The following is a 23,787-nucleotide window of genomic DNA, read 5'->3' as shown; positions in this document are numbered from 1 at the left end:
AGGGGTTAGAATATACCCGTGGTAGGTGTGTCTGTTGTAAGAGACGACTCAAATACTAAATAGATTCAAGAGGTTGTGTAGCGCAACCCTTTCAAGGGGTCGCCAGCGCAATATATAGCTTCTCAAACCCAATTGTCAACCTCCCCTATCCGTGGCGAATCCTGTTTTTATTAACAGCCGAGGCTCTGGTGACCCCAAACTCTTCATGGATCTGGGGGGTGGGAGGGCGGTCTGGCCTAGAAGGTCGCATGTGGTCATAGCAAATCGTTCCCGAGATGGTCGGACTTAGTACCGAATCTGCATTCGGCGAAGGACCATTAACATCGCTAACACTCCCCAAGGCCTTCGGGGAGTGTCCTTATCGCTACAACAACAACAACAACAACTAGCTGCATATGGGGAAAAAATATGTTTAGCGTGAGCATAAAATCTGGAGTGAAATTTGCCAGACTAAATTCCTATTGCAGGCCTTATAGTGTGGCCGAATAAAGCTAAAGTAGTGCAATTACTTCGCAAGCATCCTATTCTTGAACCAGTTTTGTTTCGTGAAAGAGCAGTTGACAAAGTAGTTGAGCTAGAAACACGTACTTGTTGTTTAGTAGTTCACGACTAGTTGTTTTGCGTGCTGGGATTAGAATATGTTTAGTAGTGTAGTAAGGCAAAGACAGTGGTATATTGATGACCTGCCTTTTTTTATAGATAGAGCTATAGAATTGATGAACTGATGAGCTACAATGGCCACAAATTTTCAGCGAAGTCAATTTCTGCAGTTCAGTGCTAAACAAGCAATCTCAGCGAAAGAACTAAAGTTCTATATTGACATAATTCATAGCTGCTGTACAGTAAATTACTTTTAAAAATTATTGTAAAACAATTTTTGTTTACTGTGTTTGTATATCGAAAGTCTTATCAATATAAATTGATATATTTAGCGAGCATTTGAACAGGTGTGTGATTTCCAACAGCTGCTCGGTGTGATATCAAAAAGTGTATGAATATGAAATATTTATATATGGGGACTTCCATGCCAACTCATACTGAAGGATTTTGCTTCACCGATTTTCCTGAAATTTCAAAAATAATTTGTACCTTTCGAAAAAGGTTTCTACCATGATTTAAAAAAAATGTGTCTATCTAATCAAAGAATATGATTTTTTGATAGTATTGAAATTTTTTTGGTGAAAAATTTTCCACTCCTAAGTTTTTATAGTCGGCTGTTTTGATGAGTTTTCACACATAATATCGATGGGTGAGTACACACTTGTGCTAAGTGCCTATTTGACCAAAACTGAGTTAACTGCACTTTCTGAAATTTCAGCATCATGCCTACCTAGTGTACATTTTTTGTAAGCGAGTTACGGATCAGAAGCCAGTGGAAATATCTGTTAAGTGCCTAAAACTTTATACTCAGTGCGACAAATGTGTTAAGTGATCTAACAAGTTTATATTTCACATTGAAAATAAATTTAATTTGCGGATCTGGCAATGCGATACATGCCTTCGCATATATTTTGGCGCGCTGATTTCGAATCTGCTATTAGAGTTGACCTATCGAGTCTAGTTTCGGCTCTAACCCAAAAAAAATAGAAAATAAGCACGGGTGATTTTATTTTTTGGAAAACCGTGATCCGATAGGTAAGATCCGCCTTATTTTGGTTTGTGTGGCTGTGTAATGTATAACACAGCCGTACCAAAAAAGATAAACAATCGGCGAATCAGGTACTACAACATCATCTAGCAGTAACCTTTTCTTGTCGACCCTTTTTCAGAATCGAGTTTCCCAATATCTCGATCCTAGCAATACCTAAGAGCGCAATTTGGTTTGATATTTTTATTCTTCCGGTAAAGGTTATACATGAATATGATCGGTTCCTAACTAGGAGTTTTTCCAATATCTTGACCGCTGCGCTGCAAAAGCAATTTGGTTTTTTTATTTGCACGGTAGGGTCCACTGGTTCCGTATTATACCCCAAGTTCCACGTCCCTAGCTCAACGGAAACATAGTTAAAAAATTTAAAAGTTCCTGACGAACCAAAAAGCAATTTATTAACATGAGTGTAGTAATACCCTAGCCAAAGCCATCAATATTTTTTTAGCATATTTAGGTTTAGAATGATTGAATTCATCATTGGGAATCATAATATCCCAAAAAAAATGTACATTTACAGGCAATCGTCTCTAAAAGACAAAATATGCTCTCCTTAAAACCTTGAAATTTGTCACTTATTAATTACAATTGTGCGCTCACCCATCGATATATTTCTTAGTTTCAGTCATTCATATGTATTTCTAACGGTATAATCGATTCAAGTCCTAGTATTATAATGGGTTAATGATTGCTTATGCTTTTCAACAAGATATAAAAAAGGAGAAGTACGAAAAAATATTTAATTTATTTAAAAAAATGTGTGTCCTTTTCTCTTATTCTTGTTGTTATCGTAGCGACAAAAATATTCCCCGAAGGTTTTGGAGAGTGTTATCGACGTTAATGGTTCTTTGTCGGATTTAGATCCGGTACGTTCCGGTAACAGGCGCAATTAATTAAAGTACAAGCCCGATCATATTTGGAACAATTTCATATGACCATATTGGACCTTCTAGGGCATCACGCCCCACCCCCTAATTCCATGAGGAAATTGGGGTCGCCAGAGCCGCAGCTGCTATAGAAACTGTATTCGCCACGGCCAGGTGAGGTTGAAAATTGGGTTGGAGAAGCTATAAATTGCGCGGGCATACCCTCAAATCAATTGGGTATTTTAATCGCTTTTACGACAGGCATACCTGCCGTGGGTATATTCTAAGTCCCCTAACCAACAGGGGGTAGAAAGGGCCTGTTTGTTTTTATGGAAATAGGATTTTTCGAACTATTGTTTTAAAATCGGAGTAAACAGTCCAAATATAAAACAATAACTAAATCAATTTGGGATATTCACACTTCGTATAATCGCATTTGAAGTCAGAAGTTGGCCCGCTTTTGATATGTGTTTTAGCTCTTTAAATTGTAGTGTTATACTTAAAATTAAAGTACACATAAAAAAACGACTATCTAACGTCTTAGGAATCAAAGAGCCATACTTATGCTCTGCTACTGAAACTTTACGCACAGAGGAAAAAAATATCACTAAATTTTAGCGAAGCAAAATCTATTGAAAGATTGAGTTGACATGGAATGCCCCATAATGTACGTATGGATGTACATATATATTTATTCAAAAAAACCCAAGTTACTAAGGGTAGGAAGCTCGAAACCTTTTTACCTTGTCACTAACACGGAAAGGATACGTGCAAGTATATTCAGTCAAGAAACTTTCCTTTGCCATGAAAAAGCGTATGCAAAACTTACGAAAAAGATTTTCTACGCAAAAAAGATAGACTGAGCTGAATTGTGTAAAAAAACATACTTACGTACAACTTCACGGTGCAGCAAAATGTGGTTACTCGACATTATCCATCAAACTATATTTTTTTAAATATTTTAAGAGTTCAAACAACTACCAACAAAAAATCGAAGAGGGGAAGAGAGGATCAATAGGGTCGCAAGTCAGTTAAGATGATATCACAACAAGTGGTTAGCCAAATGAAAAGAAACCAGAAGGATCGCTGGACGTGTACGAAGAAAAGCGTGACTCTGACACGATACAATCTGTACACAAACAAATCTCGATAATGCTCAAATCATAATCCCAATTAATAGAACATATTTCGAAGGGTAAAAATTAAAGCATTCTTTTTTTTATTCAGTCGGGATCTCGTCTTCAAATTTTGACTTGTCGGGATTACGGGTTGTCGGGATTTTGACATTTCTGGATTATAAAAGATCCCGCGAGAGAGCAGGAACAGGTCGAAGATAGTTATTGATCGGCCTATTTTTAAATAGGAGTGACAATGTACTAGAGCGGTTAGGCTGGCTTGCCGTATCGACAAGACATGAATGCTTAAAATTGGAAGACAAAGGAACCAAACTAAATGGAAAGCAAGAGCTCCGCAAGTCGGGAAATGTTGAAAATGGGGCATTATGTGCACAACAGAGAGCATGGATGTTCATTTGAGTGAAAAACCAAAGAAATTCACATTAAGACTGCGAATTTCTCGAAGAAACCAAAGGGATGTAGTGCTGAGACTCCCGCTTTTCCCGAGAGAAGAATTAAACAAGGAGGTAAGATATGGACGTAGCCGTAACAAGGGAAAAGAGCTCAATAATGTTGCGGATTATTCCAACAAAACTTCAACACAGTAAAACACATGCCATAGAGAACTTCTCTTAGCCCTTAAGGAGAATTCGTTTGAAGTGTAGCTGTAACCAGCAAAGCCTTAGGAAGTAGAACTTCCTCCCAATATTTGTATCATGTTCTATTTTAAGATTTTTTAAATTTTTTTAGGTTTGGTTTTAAAATAATTTTAAGATTTTAGACGTATTGTTCAAGCTAAAAATTAAAGCCTAGTAAAATTTGGAAAATTGCTTAAGCCGATGAATGGCTTAAAATTTTAGGCCAAAGTTTCTAACCGGGTAGTAAAGTACTCGAGTTGAAATTTAAACATATTGGAGTAATTAAGTTTGTGAAACTAACTTACTTACTTAATTGGCGCTTAACCGTTTAAACGGTTATGGTCATCCAACAAGGCGCGCCAGTCCATCCTTCTCTCTGCCAACCGGCGCCAATTAGTCACACCAAGGGAGTTTAAATCGTTTTCCACCTGGTCTTTCCAACGAAGTGGGGGCCGCCCTCTACCTCTGCTTCCATAGGCGGGTTCCGATAGAAACACTTGGCCGGAGCGTCATCTTTCATTCGCATAACATGGCCTAGCCAGCGCAGCCGCTGCGTTTTAATTCGCTGGACTATGTTGATGTCTGCGTATAGCTCGTACATCTCATCCTTAAATCGTCTTCGGTAGATCTTTTCTCTCGAACACTCCCAGAGCCGTTTCATCTGATGTTGTCATAGTCCATGCTTCTGCACCATATAGTAGGACGGGTACGATAAGTGACTCGTAGAGCATGATTTTCGTTTGTCTAGACAGGACTTTACTTTTCAATTTCCTACCTAGTCCAAATTAGCATTTATTGGCAATAGTGATTCTTCCCTGGATTTCCGAGCTGAAGTTGTTGTTAGTGTTAATGCTGGTTCCCAATAAACGAAGCATATGCGCTGACTCTTTGCATAATGACAGCAAGTACTTCGTTTTGTCCTCATTCATCATCAAACCCATCTCTACCGCTTCTTTTTTCAGTTTGGAGTAAGCAGAACTAACGGTGCAGGTGTTTAGGCCGATGATATCAATGTCATCAGCATATGCCAGTAATTGCACGCTTTTATAGAATACTGTTTATGAAACAGTCGCATGAAAAAGTAGGCCGTCATAGGTTGGGTTGAACTGGCCGGTCAAGAAAGACCTCACATAGACTGAATGTGTTCATAGTGTTACTAGAATTTGTTTGACAACCAAAATGGAAGAGCCCCAATCAGGTACCAGGACTTGGGTTACAGAATAACTACGTCCTCTTGGCAAATACTGGACGTATTATAGGACATAGTTGAATTGCTGCCTCGAGTCTAGCAACTCTGCCGCACCTTATAACTGGAGCATTGACCTGACGCACGCAGGACACGAACGCCGAACGTGCTCAGCCGTTTCCTCCTGCAGCTCGCAGAAGGTAGTGTTCAGTTAGTATGCCCATCGTGAGCCTAAAGTCTTCTCTCTTTAGAGATATGAGCCACTTTGTGAGTCTAATATCGTAGGCTTTACACATGATCATAGAAATTTTGCAGCCCCTCGCTTTTGTTCACACCTTTCCTGCTTGATGGATCATATGCAGCTCCTGTCTTCTTTGAATTTCTTCCAAACGGATTGGGATGTCTATTTTCGTTTCAGCGAGTGTTGCACCCTACTTTGCCAACTCATCGGCCTTTTCGCTACCTTCTATCTCTTTATGACCGGGATCCCAATATATATGTATGGTCCGGCCTGAACGAAGTTTTTCCAATACTTCTTTCCAGAATCGGCCGGAGGCCACCATAAGTTCAAAAAATTTATTTCATAGTTCGCATTGAGCCAAACCTCTACTGGAACGAGAAGGAAATTATAATAAAAAAATGCTGGTACAGTGGTAAAAAAGATATCGTGGTAAAATAAATATATTTTTAATATATCCTTTACTTTTTTCGCCACCTTGCACATAAAGCGTCAAAAATATATATCCGGACGCAGCGCAACAAAATGAGAAAAGCAAAAATAATAATAAACTTCAATAAAAAAAAACAAAAGTAATCACCGAAACCAAGTAAAAAACTTTCCGAAGGATAATTTGGAACAAATGTTTATCGATGAAAATGAAATGAAAAGAATTAGCCTAAACGAGCTGTAGACTGCAAATATCAGACAAGTACTACTAAATGTTTCTTTCGTCAGTTTGGAAGCCCACAATGCGCGAGCACAAATTTGCTTGACGGGGCAGGGGTATGTGAAGAATATTTATGTTTTTCGCATATCTCACTTGAATTGTTGCTGGTTGTAGTTATTGCTTTTTGTTTTACTGTTTTTTTATTGAAGTGTATTTCGTTTTTAATACAACAACTGTCTTTTTATACTAAAAATAAAAAATAAAATAAAAAACTGGTACAACTTTACTCTATGTGGAATCGATAAAACAATGTACAAGAATTCCAGCAAAATCACATTCGTCCTTTTTAGTCATAAAGCTCAAATTAGTCGAAATGACGAAGTGTAGAAAAGCGGTGTAATACAGAAAACAAGTTGCATAAATTTATTGCAAATCCAGCGAATAACTAATATTTTAATAAATTAATTCATATAAAGAAGCAGAAAAATGCGTGAAAATTTGAATTTTGTGATTTCGGCTGACTCGAAATACTCAATTGTAATAAATGCACTCTAACTGAGCTGACATATTTCTATCTAAGATACATACATAGCACAATAATTTATCATTTTTTATTTTAAGGAGCGCAACGGACCCGGATCACCAAGCTCACCAGCTAAGACACCAACATCCACAACTTCAAAGGGGGACAAGACAGGCGCTTCTCGCCCACCAAGCGCTACACCATCAAATAAGTCATCCAAATCACGTTCCACATCACGAAATCGTTTGCTATTGAAGACTCCAGAACCGGAGCCTGTAAAGAAAGGTAAGATGATTTAGGTCAATATATAATATTGAGATGGTATAGTTCAGTTCGGCCGCCGTGGTGTTATGGTAGCGTGCTCCACCTGGGTTCACGCGCCGGGCAAAGCAACATCAAAATTTTAGAAAAAAATTTTTTCAATTACAAGATATTTTTTTTAAGCAGGGTCGCCCCTTGGCAGTGTTTGGCAAGCGCTCCGAGTTTATTTCTGCCAAAAAAGAAAAAGCTTCTCAGTGAAAACTCATCTGCCTTGCAGACAGATGCCGTTCGGAGTCGGCATAAAACAAGTACCTACCGTCCCGCCCATTTGTGGGAAAAATTAGAAAGGAGCACGACGCAAATTGGAAGAGAAGCTCTGCCTAAAATCTCTTCGGATGTTATCCCGCTTTCCTTATTTTGGTTTGACCAAAAACTAACAAACAAAATTTTTACAAGAGCCAATTTCATCTAAGCAGCTTCATGTGAACAATGCGGAAAACTCAATGACGTCATCAAATGCTGAAAAAGCAGCGTGCAATTTACTGAATAAAAAAAATTTTAGTTAAACGGTTTTATTGAAAACAATACTTACATGAATTATAATAATACTAAATGCTAAAAAATAATTAGGTAGGTCCTAGGTACTAATCATCACACTCCTCATCAATCTAGGGCGTTGATCAGATAATTAAAAAAAAAACGTTGGACGCGTCAAATTTCTATTGATAGTCATATATAAGACCAACTGAATCTTAATCAAGTTATGCTACGCCTCACATTTTTAGAAATTTCACGCGCCCAACGATTTTATTTAATTGTCCGATCAACGCCCTAGATTGTTCAGGAGTGTGATGATTAGTACCTAAGACCTACCTAATTATTTTCTATCTTTTAATATATTATTACTTCATGTAAGTTTTGCTTTCAATAAAACCGTTCAACTTAAAAATTTTTTTTAATTATTTCATTTTCAAGTTTTTAGTCTTTATTTAATTCCCTATTATTTCTCATTCTATTTAGTTCATTTAGTGATTCATTATTACACGGACTCTTTCCAGACAATTTGTTACAATCTAAGTCCTCAATACATAATCCTTCCAAAGACTTTGCTCGACTCTGCGCCACGTATGCTTGTCCGTCCTCCAACTCCAAAATATTTTGATGTCACTTCTACCGGACTGTATGTAATATTTGTTTCAAATATGAGCCGAATCGGACATCATAGGTCGCTTTCTATTAACGTATGTATTATGTGTTCCAAATATGGATCAAATCAGACCACAAATACGATTTTTTTGAATATCTGGATCCTTGCGCCATCTAGCGGCGATTTTTTCACAGGCCGTTTTCTATTCATGCATGTATTATGTGTTCCAAATATGAAAAAAATCGGACCACAAATACGATTTTTTGAAATATTTCGATCCATGCGCCACCTATCGGAGTTTTTTCCTTATTATTGCATTGTCATCGGGTTCTGAACTATATTCCAAGTTTCAAGCTTGTAGCTTATAGGGAAGTTACTTAAATTTCCATTACAAAGTTCGTGCCAGCCAGCCAGCCTGTCAAGCTAAATAAAACCGTTTAAAAAGCAGCGTGTTTTTATTATCTTCTCCAATTAAATGTCGTTTAAATGAAGAAGGATTTAAAGAACTATCCATAACTTTATTCTAGTGTCATACACCTTTTCGTTTAAACATCAGCTTTAAATCTTGCTCTATTTTCTTGTTATAATGATAAGTTTCTTCTCCGATCTCGTCAATGGCTACTCTGGTCTCTGGATCAGCGCGCTTTGAGAACTTCGGTTGAAATGTCTATAAACATAAGTTAGCCTTCGTATCAAGTTCTATCAGGATACCCTCAACATAAGCTTTAAATATAGAGGGCTATTCCATTTCGTATGGGGACCAATCCATTGCATTGTCTAAGGGCTAAATGTGCTTGAGCACCGATCAATCTTTTCTGGCGAACGTATATTCCGGCTGTTTCCTGATGCCATTCTCTCATATCTTCTAATCGCGGAAATCGAAAAAATGTAGAAGAAGTAAGAAGAAGTAAGGAAGGCTAAGTTCGGGTGTAACCGAACATTACATACTCAGTTGAGAGCTATGGAGACAAAAGGGACAAGTAAGGACGGGACTGTCTTCGGCTGTGCCGAAGACTTCATACCTTTCATGAATGGGGCTTAACAATAATCTTATCCCATTCGTAATCTCCGAATAATCGGATGTATAAGATAAGAAATATATAGTGAACAGATCTACATACCTAAACGATTTTTAAGATAAATATAAAATAAAAAATAGGTAGTTAATTTGTGTGAGGATGCAAAGTTTCAGGTTTTTTGTGGTCTCCGTGTAAAAACTATGACTACGAATCACGTATTTCAACAATATATGACGTAAACGTAACTATTTGATGAAATTTTATGAATTTTGAATCTTCTAGCCGTAAAAAAGGGGCAAAAAATACAGTTTATATGGGGTATATAATATATGTACCACCGATCTCTATAATTTTTTCAGACAACAATATATACTATTCACGTAAGCATTTGATGAAACTTGAAGCTTCTAGCTGTTAAAATGGGGCCGAAATCGCAAAAAAAAATATATATATACTATATATATATATATACTATATATACCATCGTATATATATTATATATATCACCGATCTCTATGAGTTTTTAACACAACAATATATACTATATATGTAAGCAATCGGTGAAATTTGAAGCTTATAGCTGTTAAAATGGGGTAGAAATTGCGAAAAGTTTCTTATCTGAACAATCGGTTGTATGAGATATATACTATGAATACCACCGATCTCAATGATTTTTTCAGACATCAATATATGCTATATACGTAAGTATTCGGTGAAATTTGAAGCTTCTAGCTGTTAAAATGGGGCTAAAATTTGCGAAAATATATATATATATACTATATATACCACCATATATATTCTATATATACCACCGATCTTTATGATTTTTTCAGACAACAATATATATAGCATAATACGTAAGCATTCGTTGAAATTTGAAGCCTCTAGCTCTTAAAATAGGGCAGTAATTACGAAAAGTTCCTTATCTGAACAATCGGTTGTAGGGGATATATACTGTAACGAATTTGCTTGCAAATCCTCTTATTTGCAATCCTCTGCTAAGTTCGAATCACTAAGCTGTTGAATAAATAACTCCAATTTGTAATAATGCAAAATGGCCTTTATTAAAGTACTTCACAATACACTCAAACTGTGCAACGAATAGCTTGCTTAATAACCACACTGATTGATAGCTCAATGAAACTCTACTATTCAAAATAATACTGCTATTGCTCGCTAGATATCGTCTTAATCGCAACTGCTTGACAACTCAAATCAAACTGAATTACTTCTTACTCGCTTGCCCCGCTTTTATAGTTTACGCTGCATACTTCTAGGCTCTTCGATTTCCAGAACTTACTAGTTGTTTCGGCTACAAAATCGCGAGCCGCAACTACGTGCACAAATTATTGCTCTCTCTTGTGACCACTGAGATAAGATATATGCATGTGTTTGTGCATTGCCGCTCCGCTGCTCGTATACGTACATATGTGTAGACGCAATTATTTATTCGCTTATGTAGATACATAAAGATTGAATTATTGATGTGAATGTTTGTAGTTTACAGTCTCTCGCGCGCACATAGGCGTATAAGTAAATGCATCTGTGTGTGACATCTCTCTGCGCTGCCTTATATATGTGTATACTTGATTTGATTATTAACGTAAACACTGCTTGGCATGGCCTTAGAATCGCCTTAGCGATGGGATAACTTAGTGATGGTAATATCCGTGACACTGCCCTCCACCTAAGTCTGATCGTCCCGATCAGACAAATCTCTCGATCTAAACGTTGCCAGCCTTTCCAAATGGACCACTTTCATTTTGGTTCGTGGTTTACCGATGGTTTGTATGCGGTACACTACATCGTTGATCCGTTTTACAACTTTGTATGGGCGTTCCCAATTACACTGCAATTTCGGGGACAAACCTTTTTTACGTTGTGGGTTGTATAACAGCACCAAATCTCCTTCCTGAAAACCTTCTAAATTAATTGCTTTATCGTATCTGGCTTTCATCTTGTCACTCATAATCTTTGTTCTTTGCCTTATCAGATCATGTATTTCTCTTAGCTCTTCTTCCAAATCACTAGTGGATTTCCTGACATTTCTCTCCGCATTGGCATCTATCCCAAACTTCAAATCAGCTAGCAGCCTAAGGTCATTGCCAAAAATTACTTTTGCAGGGGTTTGGCCCGTTGTCTCATGCACTGCTGATCGGTAAGCCATCAAGAATAATGGTATGCGGGTATCCCATTCTTTATGGTACTTGTCTACTACTTTCCTTAAGTGCTCCTCCAATGTTCTATTGAATCGTTCTACCATACCATCGGATTGAGGATGCAATGCAGTTGTCCGTGTTTTTCGAATGCCCAATGACTTACACATTTCCTGGAACACAGCTGATTCGAAATTCCTGCCTTGGTCAGAATGTAACTCCATTGGTACACCATACCTTGCAACCCATTCGTTTTTAACCACTTCTGCTACTGTTTCTGCTTCTTGGTTTGGGATTGGGTATACCTCTGGCCATTTACTGAAATAATCCATAACCACCAGTACGTATTTGTTTCCGCGGTTACTAGTAGGAAATGGACCTGCGACATCCATGGCGATCCTTTCAAATGGCGCACCTGAGTTATATTGCTTCATCTGGCCATGACTTCGTGTTCTGGGACCTTTCGCTCTGCTGCAAACCTCGCAGTTCGCAATCCACTCAGTGACCGACTGACGGCAACCAACCCAATAGAATCTCTGTTTAATCTTCTCGAGCGTCTTCGTGATTCCAAGATGACCTCCGCTTGGACCATTATGCAGCTCGCTGAGCACGTCAGGAATCCTCTTTCTGGGAACAACTATCAGTTTATTCTTGTATTTACCATCCTCACTCTCCCATAGTCGATGAAGGCAACCGGATATCAATTCTAAACTGTTCCACTGTGCCCAATATGACTTCGCAATGGGACTCTCTGCTGACATCTCTTCTCTGTTTGGTCTTTCATTTCGTTCGAGCCCTTGCATAACACGTGACAGATCTGCATCTTCTAGCTGGCACTTTCTTAGCTGTTCCTTGTCCCATTCATCTGTACATGTTATATTCATTAGCCGGACATCTATAATGTCTTCTTTAGCCTCGGCTTTTGAACAGTGCTTGCATTCCAAACTACATGGTCTTCGTGACATTGCATCAGCATTTCCATGGGTACTACCTTTTCGATGCTCAATGGAAAAGTCGTAGCTTTGTAGTCGCTCGATCCACCGTGCCAATTGTCCTTCCGGATTACGGAACTGCAGAAGCCATTTCAACGCTGCGTGATCTGTCCTGACACGGAATCGCTGGCCGTAGAGGTATTTGTGAAAATGTTTAATGCAGTCTACCAATGCCAACAGCTCTCTCCGCGTAACACAGTAGTTCCTCTCTGGTTTTCCAATCGAACGGCTGTAATATGCAACTACCTTCTCCTGTCCATCGACCAGTTGTGATAAAACGCCTCCTATAGCATATCCACTCGCATCTGTATCCAGAATAAATGTTGCTCCTGGAATCGGATATGCTAACATTGGGGCAGTGCACAAACGCTCCTTCAATGTTTGGAAAGCCACTTCTTGCTCCTTCTTCCATTCAAAAGCTTTGTTTTTTCTTGTAAGCTCATGGAGGCTATGGGCTACGCTGGAAAAATTTGGTACAAATCGGCGGTAATATGTGCACAGCCCAAGAAAACTTCTCAATTCATGTAGGTTCTGTGGTCTTGGCCAATCCTTTACAGCCTCTATTTTTTCGTTCGCAGTGCAGATGCCCTCTGTCGTTACCTTGTGACCCAAATAATTGACTTCCTTTTTAAACAGCGCACACTTTTTGGGACTTAACTTCAGACCAGCGCCAGCTATTCTCTGGAAAACTTCCTCCAAGTTCTTAAGATGTTCATCAAAGTTCTTGCCCAATACGATGATGTCGTCCAGGTACACCAAGCATGTTTTCCAATGTAGTCCTTTCAGTACCTGGTCCATGAGTCTCTCAAAAGTAGCTGGTGCATTACAAAGTCCAAAAGGCATCACTGTAAATTGCCGAAGACCATCACCGACACTGAAGGCTGTTTTCTCTTTATCTTCCTCCTTCACCTCCACTTGCCAGTAGCCGCTTTTCAAGTCCAGCGTGGAAAACCATTTCGTACCAGATAGCGAGTCCAGAGTGTCGTCAATTCTTGGCAATGGGTAGCTATCCTTTTTCGTTACGTCATTCAACTTCCGGTAGTCCACACAAAACCTTATTTTTCCATCCTTTTTTTTTACAAGTACTACCGGTGAGCTACATGGACTAGCTGATGGTTCGATTACGCCGCTGTCGCTCATTTTTTGAATGATTTGACTCACAACTTCCCGCTTCGCCAGTGGAACACTACATGGAGCTTGACGGATCGGCCTCGCATCTCCAGTGTCAATTTGGTGTTTCACAACGTTTGTGCGGCCTGGTTTAGAATCATCCTGGTCAAATATGTTCGCGTACTTTAGGAGCAGTTGTTTTGCCTTACTCTGATATGGGTCCTCTAACCCATGCGTCCATGCCGTGATATCATTTGAAAGATCAGTATTACTAGATGAAACGTATTCCTGGAGCTGTTCACAGTTAATAACTACGTCGGCCTCTTGGCATCTTCCCAAAATACTTATACAATACTATATTGTCACGGATATTAGCATCACTAAATTATCCCATCACTAAGGCGATGCTAAGGCCATGCCAAGCAGTATTTACGTTAATAATTAAATCAAGTATACACATATATAAGGCAGCCCAGAGAGATGTCACACACAGATGCATTTACTTATATGCCTATGTGCGCGCGAGAGACTGTAAACTACAAACACTCACATCAATAATTCAATCTTTATGTATCTACATAAACGAATAAATAATTGCGTCTACACATATGTACGTATACGAGTAGCGGAGCGGCAATGCACAAACACATGCATATATCTTATCTGAGTTGTCACAAGAAAGAGCAATAATTTGTGCACGTAGTTGTGGCTGGCGATTTTGTAGCCGAAACAACTAGTAAGTTCTGGAAATCGAAGAGTCTAGAAGTATGCAGCGTAAACTATAAAAGCGGGGCAAGCGAGTAGGAAGTAATTCAGTTTGATTTGAGTTGTCAAGCAGTTTGATTAAGACGATATCTAGCGAGCAATAGCAGTGTTATTTTGAATAGTAGAGTTTCATTGAGCTTTCAATCAGTGTGGTTATTAAGCAAGCTATCCGTTGCACAGTTTGTTATTGTGAAGTACTTTAATAAAGGCCATTTTGCATTATTACAAATTGGAGTTATTTATTCAACAGTTTAGTGATTCGAACTTAGCAGAGGATTGCAAATAAGAGGATTTGCAAGCAAATTCGTTACAATTGGTGTCAGAAGAGGAATTGTTGAATAAATTCTAGAGGACAACAAGGACATGGCAAAGTTAAGTGCATTGAAGATCCCGCAACTGAGGAAGGAGTTGGAGAGCCGTGGATTGAATACAAGCGGCGTTAAACTCGAACTTCAGGCACGGCTACGAGAAACAATGGAAGCAGAAGGAATTGATGTGGAAGAGCATGTCTTTCATCTTGATGGCGAGGAGACAACAAAAATTGAAGAGAAAAATGAAACACCGCAGACAATGGCGAACACAGACCTGAACATGATATTGGCTGCAATATCGGCACAAATGTCCGAAATGTCATCACAAATATCTACCAACATGTCATCACAATTGGAAGAACAGAAGACACATATTGCAGAAATGTCCTCAGAAATAAAATTGAAGATTGAAGCACAAGAAACACGTATAACAGAAATGTCATCACAAATATCCACAAATATGTCATCACAGCTGGAAGAACAAAAGACATATATGGCAACCCAACTGAAAGAACAAGAGACACGCATAACAGTACAACTAGAAGCACAAGAGGCGCGTATATCATCAAAACTCGAAGCGCGCATGGACGAAAAAATAATGCAGTTTGAAGAAAAATTCGAGGCAGAGGTGGATGCGTTGAGAGGTCGTATACAGGAATAGCAACTTAATCGGCCGGCTGCTTCAGCGAGTAATACAAAGGTAAAAACTCCATCTTTTGACGGTTCTGTTCCTTTCCAGGTCTTCAAACTTCAGTTTGAGAAGACCGCAGCAGTGAACAACTGGAATGCGGAAGATAAAGTTGCTGCATTGTTCGTGGCATTGAAGGGGCCAGCAGCGGAAATCCTACAGACGATTCCCGAAGGAGAGCCGAACAATTATGAAGCATTGATGGCTGCTGTAGAACGACGTTATGGAAGCGAGCATAGAAAACAGATATTCCAAATTGAGTTGCAAAACCGCTACCAAAAAGCAAATGAGACATTGCAGGAGTTTGCTTCAGATGTTGAAAGGTTGGCTCATCTCGCAAATGCGGACGCACCCGTGGAATACACCGAGAGGGTAAAAATCCAGAGTTTTATAAATGGCAGACGAGACGTGGAAACGAAGCGAGCTACATACGCGAACCCAAAACTGACATTTGCTGAAACGGTATCACATGCATTGACCCAGGAAACTGCCTCCCTATTAAGTAAACCAGCATATAAGGCTCATCGTGTAGAAGTAGAAAGGCCAGAATGGGTAGACACAATTTTGGAAGCACTGAAGGGATCACAACAGAAAAATGCCGGAGTTATTAAATGTTTCAAGTGCGGCAACCCAGGTCATATTGCACGACATTGCAGCACCGGTCCCAATAGCTCCAACAATGTGGGTGGCCGTAAACGCAGAGCTGAAGGAGATGGGCAAATCTCCAAGTCCACTCAATCGTTAAACTAAAGCGAGTCAGCCGCAAGGGGCGACAGCTGGCTCCCTCAATTGAATGCCCCATAATCTCTATCTCACAAATTGGAAGAAGGTCAAACAATCTTACTGTCGGAGGACATGTGGATGGAAAGGAACGTTTACTGACTGTAGATACGGGTGCATCTCATTCCATCATTCGAGCGGATTTAGTCAACAAGAAGATAACACCATTGCATGGAGCAAGATTGCGTACAGCCACTGGAGAAGACAGCACGGTTCTAGGAGAAGTATCATGTGAAGTCGCAATTGGGAACGTCACGGTAGTACACAATTTTATAGTGGCAGAGATTGTTGATGAAATCATAATTGGAATGGACTTCTTAATCGACCAGGGCATCACGATCGACATGCAAAGCAAGGCGATGCGATATAAGAACATGGATGTACCACTTAATTTCGGCTACGAGAGAGGCTACAGCAGTAAACGAGTGCTGGTGGAAGAGAGTCAGCGAATACCACCAAAATCCGAAGCAGTCATCTGGGCAAAGGTTGATGGAGATTGTGGGACAAACAAATTGTGGGTTGTCGAAGCAGCAAACAAATCAGCACTGAACACACTTGTAGGAAAAACCCTGGCTATGACAAAACAAGATGGAAGTGTTCCGGTAAGAGTACTCAATGAGTTCAATTCACCACTCAAACTGACTAAAGGAGCTATTTTGGGAAGATGCCAAGAGGCTGAAGTAGTTATTAACTGTGAACAGCTCCAGGAACACGTTTCAGCTAGTAATACTAATCTTTCAAATGACATCACGGCATGGACGCAGGGGCTAGAGGAAGCATATCAGAGTAAGGCAAAACAACTGCTCCTAAAGTACGCGAACATATTTGACCAGGATGGTTCTAAACCAGGCCGCACCAACATTGTGAAACATCAAATTGACACTGGAGATGCGAGGCCGATCCGTCAAGCTCCACGTAGTGTTCCACTGGCGAAGCGTCAAGTTAGCAGCTAGTCCCTGGAGCTCACCGGAAGTACTTGTAAAGAAGAAGGATGGAAAAATGAGGTTTTGCGTGGACTACCGGAAGTTGAATGACGTTACGAAAAAGGATAGCTACCCATTGCCAAGAATTGACGACACTCTGGACTCGCTCTCTGGTACGAAATGGTTATCCACACTGGACTTGAAAAGCGGCTACTGGCAAGTGGAGGTAAAGGAGGAAGACAAAGAGAAAACAGCCTTCAGCGTCGGAGATGGTCTTTGGCAATTTACAGTAATGCCCTTTGGACTATGTAATGCACCAGCTACTTTCGAGAGACTCATGGATCAGGTATTGAAAGGACTACATTGGAAAACATGCTTGGTGTACCTGGACGAAATCATCGTATTGGGCAAGAATTTCGATGAACATCTTAAGAACTTGGAGGAAGTTTTCCAAAGAATAGCTGGCGCTGGTCTGAAGTTAAGTCCCAAAAAGTGTGCGCTGTTTAAAAAGGAAGTAAATTATTTGGGTCACAAGGTAACGACAGAGGGCATCTGCACTGCGAACGAAAAGATAGAGGCTGTAAAGGATTGGCCAAGACCACAGAACCTACATGAATTAAGAAGTTTCCTTGGGCTGTGCACATATTACCGCCGATTTGTACAAAATTTTTCCAGCGTAGCCCGTAGCCTCCATGAGCTTACAAGAAAAAATAAAGCTTTTGAATGGAAGAAGGAGCAAGAAATGGCTTTCCAAACATTGAAGGAGCGTTTGTGCACTGCCCCAATGTTAGCATATCCGATTCCAGGAGCAACATTTATTCTAGATACAGATGCGAGTGGATATGCTATAGGAGGCGTTTTATCACAACTGGTCGATGGACAGGAGAAGGTAGTTGCATTCGATTTGAAAACCAGAGAGGAACTACTGCGTTACGCGGAGAGAGCTGTTGGCATTGGTAGAGTGCGTTAAACATTTTCACATATACCTCTACGGCCAGCGATTCCGTGTCAGGACAGATCACGCAGCTTTAAAATGGCTACTGCAGTTCCGTAATCCGGAAGGACGATTGGCACGGTGGATCGAGCGACTACAAAGCTATGACTTTTCCATTGAGCATCGAAAAGGTAGTACCCATGGAAATGCCGATGCAATGTCACAAAGACCATGTAGTTTGGAATGCAAGCACTGTTCCAAAGCCGAGGCTAAAGAAGACATTATAGATGTCCGGCTAATGACTATAACATGTACAGATGAATGGGACAAGGAACAGCTAAGAAAGTGCCAGCTAGAAGATGCAGATCTGTCACGTGTTATGCAAGGGCTCGAACGAAATGAAAGACCAAACAGAGAAGAGATGTCAGCAGAGAGTCCCATTGCGAAGTCATATTGGGCACAGTGGAACAGTTTAGAATTGATATCCGGTTGCCTTCATCGAGTATGGGAGAGTGAGGATGGTAAATACAAGAATAAACTGATAGTTGTTCCCAGAAAGAGGATTCCTGATGTGCTCAGCGAGCTGCATAATGGTCCAAGCGGAGGTCATCTTGGAATCACGAAGACGCTCGAGAAGATTAAACATAGATTCTATTGGGTTCGTTGCCGTCAGTCGGTCACTGAGTGGATTGCGAACTGCGAGGTTTGCAGCAGAGCGAAAGGGCCCAGAACACGAAGTCATGGCCAGATGAAGCAATATAACTCAGGTGCGCCATTTGAAAGGATCGCTATGGATGTCGCTGGTCCATTTCCTACTAGCAACGGCGGAAACAAATATGTACTGGTAGTTATGGATTATTTCAGCAAATGGCCAGAGGTATACCCAATCCCAAATCAAGAAGCGGAAACGGTAGCAGAAGTGTTTATAAACAATTGGGTTGCAAGGTATGGTGTACCAATGGAGTCACATTCTGACCAAGGCAGGAATTTCGAAAAACATGGACAACTGCATTGCATCCTCAATCCGATGGTATGGTAGAACGATTCAATAGAACATTGGAGGAGCACTTAAGGAAAGTAGTGGACAAGTACCATAAAGAATGGGATACCCGCATATCATTATTCTTGATGGCTTACCGATCAGCAGTGCATGAGACAACGGGCCAAACCCCTGCAAAAGTAATTTTTGGCAATGACCTTAGACTGCCAGCTGATTTGAAGTTTGTGATAGATGCCAATGCGGAGAGAAATGTCAGGAAATCCACTAGTGATTTGGAAGAAGAGCTACGAGAAATACATGATCTGATAAGGCAACGAACAAAGATTATGAGTGACAAGATGAAAGCCAGATATGATAAAGCAATTAATTCAGAAGGTTTTCAGGAAGGAGATTTGGTGTTGTTATACAACCCACAACGTAAAAAAGGTTTGTCCCCGAAATTGCAGTGTAATTGGGAAGGCCCATACAAAGTTGTAAAACGGATCAACGATGTAGTGTACCGCATACAGACCATCGGCAAACCACGAACCAAAATGAAGGTGGTCCATTTGGAAAGGCTAGCAACGTTTAGATCGAGAGATTTGTCTGATCGGGACGATCAGACTTAGGTGGAGGGCAGTGTCACGGATATTAGCATCACTAAATTATCCCATCACTAAGGCGATGCTAAGGCCATGCCAAGCAGTATTTACGTTAATAATTAAATCAAGTATACACATATATAAGGCAGCCCAGAGAGATGTCACACACAGATGCATTTACTTATATGCCTATGTGCGCGCGAGAGACTGTAAACTACAAACATTCACATCAATAATTCAATCTTTATGTATCTACATAAACGAATAAATAATTGCGTCTACACATATGTACGTATACGAGCAGCGGAGCGGCAATGCACAAACACATGCATATATCTTATCTGAGTTGTCACAAGAAAGAGCAATAATTTTGTGCACGTAGTTTTGGCTGGCGATTTTGTAGCCGAAACAACTAGTAAGTTCTGGAAATCGAAGAGTCTAGAAGTATGCAGCGTAAACTATCAAAGCGGGGCAAGCGAGTAAGAAGTAATTCAGTTTGATTTGAGTTGTCAAGCAGTTTGATTAAGACGATATCTAGCGAGCAATAGCAGTGTTATTTTGAATAGTAGAGTTTCATTGAGCTATCAATCAGTGTGGTTATTAAGCAAGCTATCCGTTGCACAGTTTGTTATTGTGAAGTACTTTAATAAAGGCCATTTTGCATTATTACAAATTGGAGTTATTTATTCAACAGTTTAGTGATTCGAACTTAGCAGAGGATTTGCAAGCAAATTCGTTACAATATATACGACCGATCTCATCAATTTTTTCAGGCAACAATATGTGCAATATACGAAAGTATATGGTGAAGTTTGAAGCTTCAATCTGTTAAATTGGGTAAGATATTACAAAAATCCTCTTTTTCTTAAAAATCGGTTGTATGGAGGATATATGCTATAGTGGTCCGATCCGGTCGGTTCCGACAAATGTCCAATCGGACACCCAAATACACCCGCTCACCAAATTTTATCAAGATATCTCAAAAATTGAGGGAATAGTTTGCATACAAACAGACAGACGGACAGACGGACATGTCTAAATCAACTCAGCTCTTCAACCTGATTATTTCGGTATACTTAATGGTGGGTCTATCTATTTTCCTTTAAGGACTTACAATTTTCGGTTTCGTGACGAAATTAATATACCATTTCATTTTCATGAAAGGTATAAAAATCACCATGTAGGAAAATGAACTTAGGGTAACCCTGGAATGTGTTTGTATGACATGGGTATCAAATGGAAGGTATTAAAGAGTATTTTAAGTGGGAGTGGGTCATAGTTCTATAGGTGGACGCCTTTTCGAGATATCGCCATAAAGGTGGGCCAGGGGTGACTCTAGAATTCGTTTGTGCAATATGGGTATCAAACGAAAGGAGTTAATGAGTATTTTAAAAGGGAGTGGTGGTAGTTGTATATGTGAAGGCGTTTTCGAGATATCGACCAAAATGTGGACCAGGGTGACCCAGAACATCGTCTTTCGGGTACCGCTAATTTATTTTTATATGTAATACCACGAAGAGTATTCCTGCCATGATTCCAAGGGCTTTTGATTTCGCCCTGCAGAACTTTTTAATTTTCTTCTACTTAATATGGTAGGTGTCACACCTATTTTACAAAGTTTTTCTCTAAAGTTATATTTTGCGTCAATAAACTAATCCAAATACCATGTTTCATCTCTTTTTTCATATTTGGTATAGAATTATGGCATTTTTTTAATTTTTCGTAATTTTCGAAGTCGAAAAAGTAGGCGTGGTCATGGTCGGATTTCGACCATTTTTATACCAATACAAAGTGAGTTGAGATAAATACGTGAACTGAGTTTAGTAAAGATTTATCGATTTTTGCTCAAGTTATCGCGTTAACGGCCGAGCGGAAGGACAGACGGTCGACTGTGTATAAAAACTGGGCGTTGGTTCAACCGATTCCGCCGTTTTTCACAGAAAACAGTTATCGTCATAGAATCTAAGCCCCTACCAAATTTCACAAGGATTGGTAAATTTTTGTTCGAATTATGGCATTAAAAATATCCTAGACAAATTAAATTAAAAAGGGCGGAGCCACACCTATTTTTAAAATTTTCTTTTATTTTTGCATTTTGTTGCACCATATAATTACTGGAGTTGAATCTTGACATAATTTACGTATATACTGTAAAGATATTAAATTTTTTGTTAAAATTTGACTTAAAAAATTTTTTTTTTGAAAGTGGGCGTGGTAATTCTCCGATTTTGCTAATTTTTATTACGCATACATATAGTAATAGGAGTAACGTTCCTGCCAAATTTCATAATGATATCTTCAACGACTGCCAAATTGCAGCTTGCAAAACTTTTAAATTACCTTTTTTTAAAAGTGGGCGGTGCCACGCTCATTGTCCAAAATTTTACTAACCTTCTATTCTGCGTCATAAGTTCAACTCACCTACCAAGTTTCATCGCTTTATCCGTCTTTGGTAATGAATTATCGCACTTTTTGTGTTTTTCGAAATTTTCGATATAGAAAAAGTGGGCGTGGTTATAGTCCGATTTCGTTCATCTTAAACAGCAATCTGAGATGAGTGCCCAGGAACCTACATACCAAATTTCATCAAGATGCCCCAAAATTTACTCAAGTTATCGTGTTAACGGACGGACGGACGGACGGACATGGCTCAATCAAATTTTTTTTCGATACTGATGATTTTGATATATGGAATTCTATATCTATCTCGATTCCTTTATACCTGTACAATAGGGCGGGTCCACCGATGGCATTGGTGGGTCGGGCCTCCAAAGTTAGTGGGGGTCGGTCATACATTTGGACTCGATGGGAGCACTCTAAATGGGTCAAAGTGGGATTTTTCAAAATTTGCCCCTACCCAAAAGGGAGGGGGGGGGGGGGGGGGGGGGGGGGGTGAGGGGACATCAGAATTCGTTTTAGAGGTATGGTTCCTTCGGCAAAGTTTCTTATTTTGATCCCTAGAATACGATTTTCACAGAGCAATGAGCGATTTTTAAATCGACCCGCCCTACTGTACAACCAACCGTTATTCAATCAAAGCTATTATACTCTGTGAGCTCTGCTCAACTGAGTATAAAAAAATTATTTTCTGCAGTTTCCTTTGAAAAAAGTAAAACATATTCAATTAAACGCCTAACCAATCCTGCGGAAATGTTTTGCTCTTGTGCTGATCTTAAATTTCTGTATATGGTTATAGGTTTTTACCTTCATGGTCATATGGTAAAACAAAAATTTCCTAAATGGCTATAAAGTTAAATTAAGAATGGTCATGAAATGAATTAACCTTATAACATTTAAAGCTGTCATAAGACCATAACACCAATTAACCTTTTGGGCGTTGATCTTATGTCACCCCACCATGATACGGAAAAATGGGTAGTAAAAAAAGAAACGATTTGGTTACATAGTGACAAGTGAGTTGACCTTGTGACCTCTCCAAATGGCCATAAGGCCAATCAGCCTTATGACCACTTTTAATGATATCTTGAAATTTGTCTTTATGATCTTTTTAAATTTGACTTTATGGCCTGGTTTTTGTTCCAAATTCTCCCCAATATTTTAGTTGAATATGTTAGTTCAATTTAAAAGAAATCCTCGCTCCACCAGTTTTTAATCCGATTTTTTTCATGAAATGAGCCAAGAATGAAGAAAAAGCTGATATTTGATAGGGCTGCTTTGGTCCACGTGTGGGAAAGAAAAAACAAAAGTTTTTACTTTTTCTTTCTATCCATTTCGATTTTCTAAAGTTTTTGATTTAGTTTTTCCCGCGTCTTGAACCCAGGACCTTCGGCGTGATGGGCGAGCACACTACAACCACACCACTTTAGTTGTATGCTAAAACCACCATCATCATAGGATGCCTATATTGGCGCTCCACATTCCAAAGTTGGCCCATGGTTTGGGATAAATCTACAATATTGATTGGTTTATTTTAATGAAACCCTCTGAGCACTAAAACTTATTTAACACGCGCATACCGTACTTGTTGTTTTCAGAGCAGTTTTTGACAGCGCGAAAAGATATTGCATATATGCTCTTATGCCGAGTTAGCAAGATTTAGTTATGTTTCAGATATGGCGGCTCTAAATCTTAGCATGTCTTTAACCCGATGGGGCTGATGATAATTCGAGCAGCAATGTTGGTTCTCTTAGGAAGCACTTATTAGATGGATTGCTGCTGTCATTATCTGACCATTATTACTGTCAGTCGCTGCACAGATTTTGGCTTTCTTAAAACATCACTATCTATTGTTTCGGT

At 39.5% G+C, this 23,787-nt stretch overlaps 1 protein-coding gene across 7 annotated transcripts in view; it reads left to right on the top strand.

Annotated features, from left to right (window-relative positions):
* Positions 1-23,787, top strand: part of tau (microtubule-associated protein tau) — a 144,165-nt gene that overhangs the window by 93,847 nt on the left and 26,531 nt on the right. For all 7 annotated transcript variants that reach the window (XR_010949016.1, XM_067761795.1, XM_067761797.1 and 4 more), the window contains exon 4: positions 6,962-7,148. Coding sequence is in view for 6 of the 7 variants with exons in the window: in XM_067761795.1 (XP_067617896.1) it covers positions 6,962-7,148 (187 nt within the window). In the remaining variant the exon portion in view is untranslated. The remainder of the gene's footprint in view (positions 1-6,961; positions 7,149-23,787) is intronic.

Source organism: Eurosta solidaginis, chromosome 1 (genome assembly GCF_040869045.1).
Source record: "Eurosta solidaginis isolate ZX-2024a chromosome 1, ASM4086904v1, whole genome shotgun sequence".
Taxonomy (NCBI): domain Eukaryota; kingdom Metazoa; phylum Arthropoda; class Insecta; order Diptera; family Tephritidae; genus Eurosta; species Eurosta solidaginis.
The sequence above is the reverse complement of the archived record's forward strand: the minus strand, read 5'-3'. Positions and strand labels throughout refer to the sequence as shown.